The sequence below is a fragment of the Colobus angolensis genome, unplaced genomic scaffold, assembly GCF_000951035.1.
Source record: "Colobus angolensis palliatus isolate OR3802 unplaced genomic scaffold, Cang.pa_1.0 Scaffold138, whole genome shotgun sequence".
Lineage (NCBI taxonomy): Eukaryota > Metazoa > Chordata > Mammalia > Primates > Cercopithecidae > Colobus > Colobus angolensis.
In genome coordinates, this window is record NW_012114466.1 from 3,496,322 (window position 1) to 3,500,544 (window position 4,223).

A 4,223-nucleotide genomic window follows, 5' to 3' on the forward strand; every position below is an offset into this window, starting at 1 on the left:
AGGGTTTTGTCATGTTGGCCAGGCTGGTCTTGAACTCCTAGCCTCAAGTGATCCACCCACCTCGGCCTCCCAAAGTGCTGGGAGTACAGGCGTGAGTCAGAGCCCACCACACTCAGCCCAAAACCAATTTTTATAATAGACAAAGAATTAAAGCCACGTGGATTAGTCCCTACTCCGGTCCACCTGAAGCACCCAGGTCCTGTTCCTTCTCGAAGACTGGCTTCCACCGCACCGTCTCCAGGCTTCAGCTGTCCCTCTCCAGACAGGTAACCACTCCCCTGCCCCACCCGCACCCCTCCTTTCTGGGCGTTGCCTCTCACTCCACCGGCTCAAGGGCAGGGGACACTCTTCTCACTGGCCACTTGCCCCAGCTTTGGACAAACCAGACCCTTAGTAAATGACTGCTGAACAGAACCAATTGGAAGATCCCCAAAAGGTTCTGCACCATTGCTGGCCTCAAAGACTCGGCATCTCAGTGGACAATATTTTATCCCCATCAATAGTAACAGTTGAGTCCTACCCAATAAAAGCACAGGTGAAGACAGGCCGGCTCAAGGACCTGGCACTCTGCTGCAGGGCTTCCCAACCTCAGCATAGTGCACATGGGGGCCGGGTGATTCTTTGCTGGGGAGAAGGGAGCCTGTCCCGGGCACTGCGGGACGTTAAGCAGTAACCCGGGTACCACCAGCTACCTGCCCAGAACGCCTCCTCCCGAGCTGTGACAACCCAAACTGTCTCCAGACATTGCCAAAGATCCCCCAAGGGGCAGAACCTCCCTCCCCACTGAGGATGGCTGACTTTGAAGGAAGGAGGTTGACTTTGTCCTTCAGAACCCTCAGCTGGAAAGTGTGGGCTACTTCTCTCCCTGCAGTCACGGTCACACAGGGACAAAGGTGGACACAAACCCAGGCACTTCTCCAAAGCCCAGATTCCTTCCATCTGCAGTTTATAATTGTTAGTTTTTTCTTTTTTTTTTTTTTTTTTTTAATAGTATGGCTGCCTTTCTCTCCAGGCTACCCATCCTGGAATAGTCACAATTTTATCATCATTTCATAAAGTTTGACGCGCCTGAAGCCTGCTATTGACCTGTGCCGAGGAGGGTTTACGGCAGGGCCAGCACGGAGGGCAGGCCACCATCTCTGTCACACAGGGGTCCTTTGCCTTGCAGAGTCAAGAGCGGTCAATTACTGGTCAGCATGCAAGGCCCTGTGACGTCACAACACGAAGAGTAAGGAGACCCCCTCCACATGTTCATGCAGCCTGTGCCCTTGGCCGCTAGCTTTGTGCGTGTATGGTCTGGACCCAGGCAGAGGGGCAGATGAGCCTTTGTTACTCACCTGCAGCTGTGACTCTGCTGTCCTTTTCTCCTTGTGGTGTCAGCGGAAGCTTAGGGTTCCCACAGTCCCATCCCCCACAAAGGGCTGTGAACCGGCTCTTCCCCCAGCTCCTGTCCAACTGGAAGGCCCCGGGAAGCAGGGCTGGGTGGAGCCACAAGGCCCTGGCACCTATTACTTGGCTGGCACCACCCATGAACGCTAAATGCATGAAAGATAAAAACAGCAACCAAACAAAGACGGTGGACAGGCCCATGCTCACGAGTTCTTTATTGGAATAAATAACAGCATACTGTGACGCCATGTGGCACTGTCCTAATCGCATCTCTGGCTTAAGAAGTGTTTGCCTGGTGTTGCAGCGAGTTCCCAGAAAGTGCTTGCTTCCTGCGGTCAGCCAGGTGGGCCTGATCAACTGCATGGCCAGGGTTTTCGTGGGTTTTATTTAACATCCAGAATCTAAAGTAAACATTGCTTAAAACAATTAAGAAGACAGTAAAATACTGGCACACAAAACGGGGGGAAAGGATTCAGTCGCTTTAAAATAAAATTGCTCTTTGTCACCTCCAATTAGGACACCACGGCCCAGCGGGGCTCTGGGCTCAGTGCTTGCATAACACTGTGTGGGTGTCAAAGGGGAACTGAAGCTGCGGGAGGCTCCGCTAGCTGGTGTGGGTTGAGAGACATGTCACGCGGAGAAGGAGAACCAGCAAATACCTTCCTGCCCTTGTCCGAGTGTCCACTCGGGCCTTGCAGACCTGAGACCCCCTTGTACTGGATGTTTGTCCCCATGGGTGGACATACATGGCCTTGCTTTCACTTAGTTCCTATGGACCAGGGTTCCTCTTCAAAGAACCATTCACTGAAAAGGTGGTGCTGGGAGGAGGAAGGGTCCCAGAACTTCTCTGAACTAAGAACCAAGAGCAGCAGCACACAGAGCATCTCACACCCAAGCCTCATGTCCCAGCAGCCATTCATCCCGAGCCTAGAGGAATCGAGTTCACCCTAAATTCTGCCTTGGAACCGGCCCCTTGACGCATCTGTCCAGGCCATGCTATGATTTCGGACTCAAACTGACGGTGAATGGAGAAAAATGAGAGGAGTCAAGCCTAACGGGACCCTCCCCAGTATGCAAAAGGCACACCTACACCTTTGAACCAACTGGAAAAGAATGTGGACAAAAGATCACATCCAAGCCGGGTGTGGTGGCATGCACCTGCGGTTCCAGGGACTCGGGGTGCAGAAGCGGGTGGATCACCTGAGCCCAGGAGTTCAAGGCTGTAGTCTGCTACAGGTGTGGCTGTGAATGACCACTGCACTCCAGCCTGGGCAACGCAGCAAGACCTTATCTCAAAATTTAAAAAAAATCCCATCCTTTGCTGGAACCATGGCCTTTAAGGGTCCCTGTTGTGAAACACAAGGCCTGTGTAGCTTCCCTACAGATCTTATGATTCCTTTTACTGTTCAACTTGAAACCCAGAAGAGTGTGACATGGACACGAGGATGGGCATGTGTTTCCTAGATGGGGGCTGCCAGGACCTCCCCGGGAAGGCGAAGCCCCCTCCCAGAGTAACTGGCCTCTCCCCTCTGATGACACAGAATGGGCCGGGACTGCTCATTTTGGCTGAAAATTGCAGCTCTGTTTTTTGTTTGTTTGTTTGTTTGTTTTTGAGACAGAGTCTCACTCTGTCACCCAGGCTGGAGTGCAGTGGCATGATCTCAGCTCACTGCAACCTCTACCTCCCAGGTTCATTCCATTCTCCTGCCTCAGCCACCCGAGTAGCTGGGACCACAGGCATGTGCCACCATGCCCAGCTAATTTTTGTATTTTAATAGACACGGGGTTTCACCATGTTGGCCAGGCTGGTCTCGAACTTCTGACCCCGAGTGATGCACCTGCCTCAGCCTCCCAAAGTGCTAGGATTACAGGCGTGAGCCACTGCGCCTGGCCAAGCTCTGTTCTCTTCAAAGCCCAAACCCCAGGAAGACATAGCGCCCTCTCCAGGCCCACGTGGGAGCAGGGCAAGGCCGGGCCATTCCACCAGCTCCAGGGGGCCGTGATCCTGTCCGTGCCATGCAGGCAGCACAGAACGTTCCAGTCCCAGGTTTTTTGTCAGTGTGGCTCTTTAATGTCACTGCATCCCGCAGGAGACACGGTAATGCTGTTTTAATTATTTCTTTCCCCCGCTGGGAAATCACCTCCATCAAAATGGGCTATTCTGAAACCATCCCCAGCCTAGCAACAGCCGGAACTGAGGGGGAATATTAAACTGTTTCCTAAAACTTCGGTGTTGGCATTCAATTTCATATTAAAACTTACTCTACAGCTCTGATCTGCGGCAGGAAGACAAAAAGCTAACAAGATCAGAAAGGCCAGGCTCACTACAGAGAATGCTGAGAGATGCCAAGGAAGGGGGCCGCTTTGCTGCAGGTGCACCCCAGGGGGTCGGCGGGCCATAACCCTGGGAAGGAGCTGGGGAGGGGGCTGCCACTGCGACCAGAGGCCAGCCCAGAAAGCATGGCCGATGGGATCTCCAATTCTCTGCAGAGCTGGGGTGAGCGAGGGGGTGAACAGCTCATAACTGAGTGAGCAGCAACTCCGTTTATAGGATACTCTAAAGGGAGATGCTCTCAGGGCTACAGGGAGAGTGAGATGAACACTTCACATCCTCCCGTTACAAGGGGAATTATGCCCCCCACCTCCAAATCCACATGCTGAAGTCCTAACCCCAGCCCCTCCGACGTGATGGTATTTGGAGATAGGGTCTTTATGGAGGTAATCAAGATAAATGAGGTCATATAAGTGGGCCCTAATCCAGTAGGACTGCAGCCCTTCTAAGAAGAGGGGGTCGGGCTGGGCATGGCCACTAGTGCCTACAATCCCAGCACTTT

The 4,223-nt window shown here is 53.0% G+C and overlaps 1 protein-coding gene across 1 annotated transcript in view; it reads right to left on the bottom strand.

The window, feature by feature from the left end:
* Window positions 1-2,681, bottom strand: part of PARVG (parvin, gamma) — a 36,952-nt gene extending 34,271 nt beyond the window's left edge. Inside the window, exon 1 of the mRNA XM_011934775.1 lies at window positions 1,338-2,681. Within this exon, the coding sequence (XP_011790165.1) occupies window positions 1,338-1,752 (415 nt within the window). The 5' untranslated portion in view covers window positions 1,753-2,681. The remainder of the gene's footprint in view (window positions 1-1,337) is intronic.
* Window positions 2,682-4,223: the final 1,542 nt, after the last annotated feature.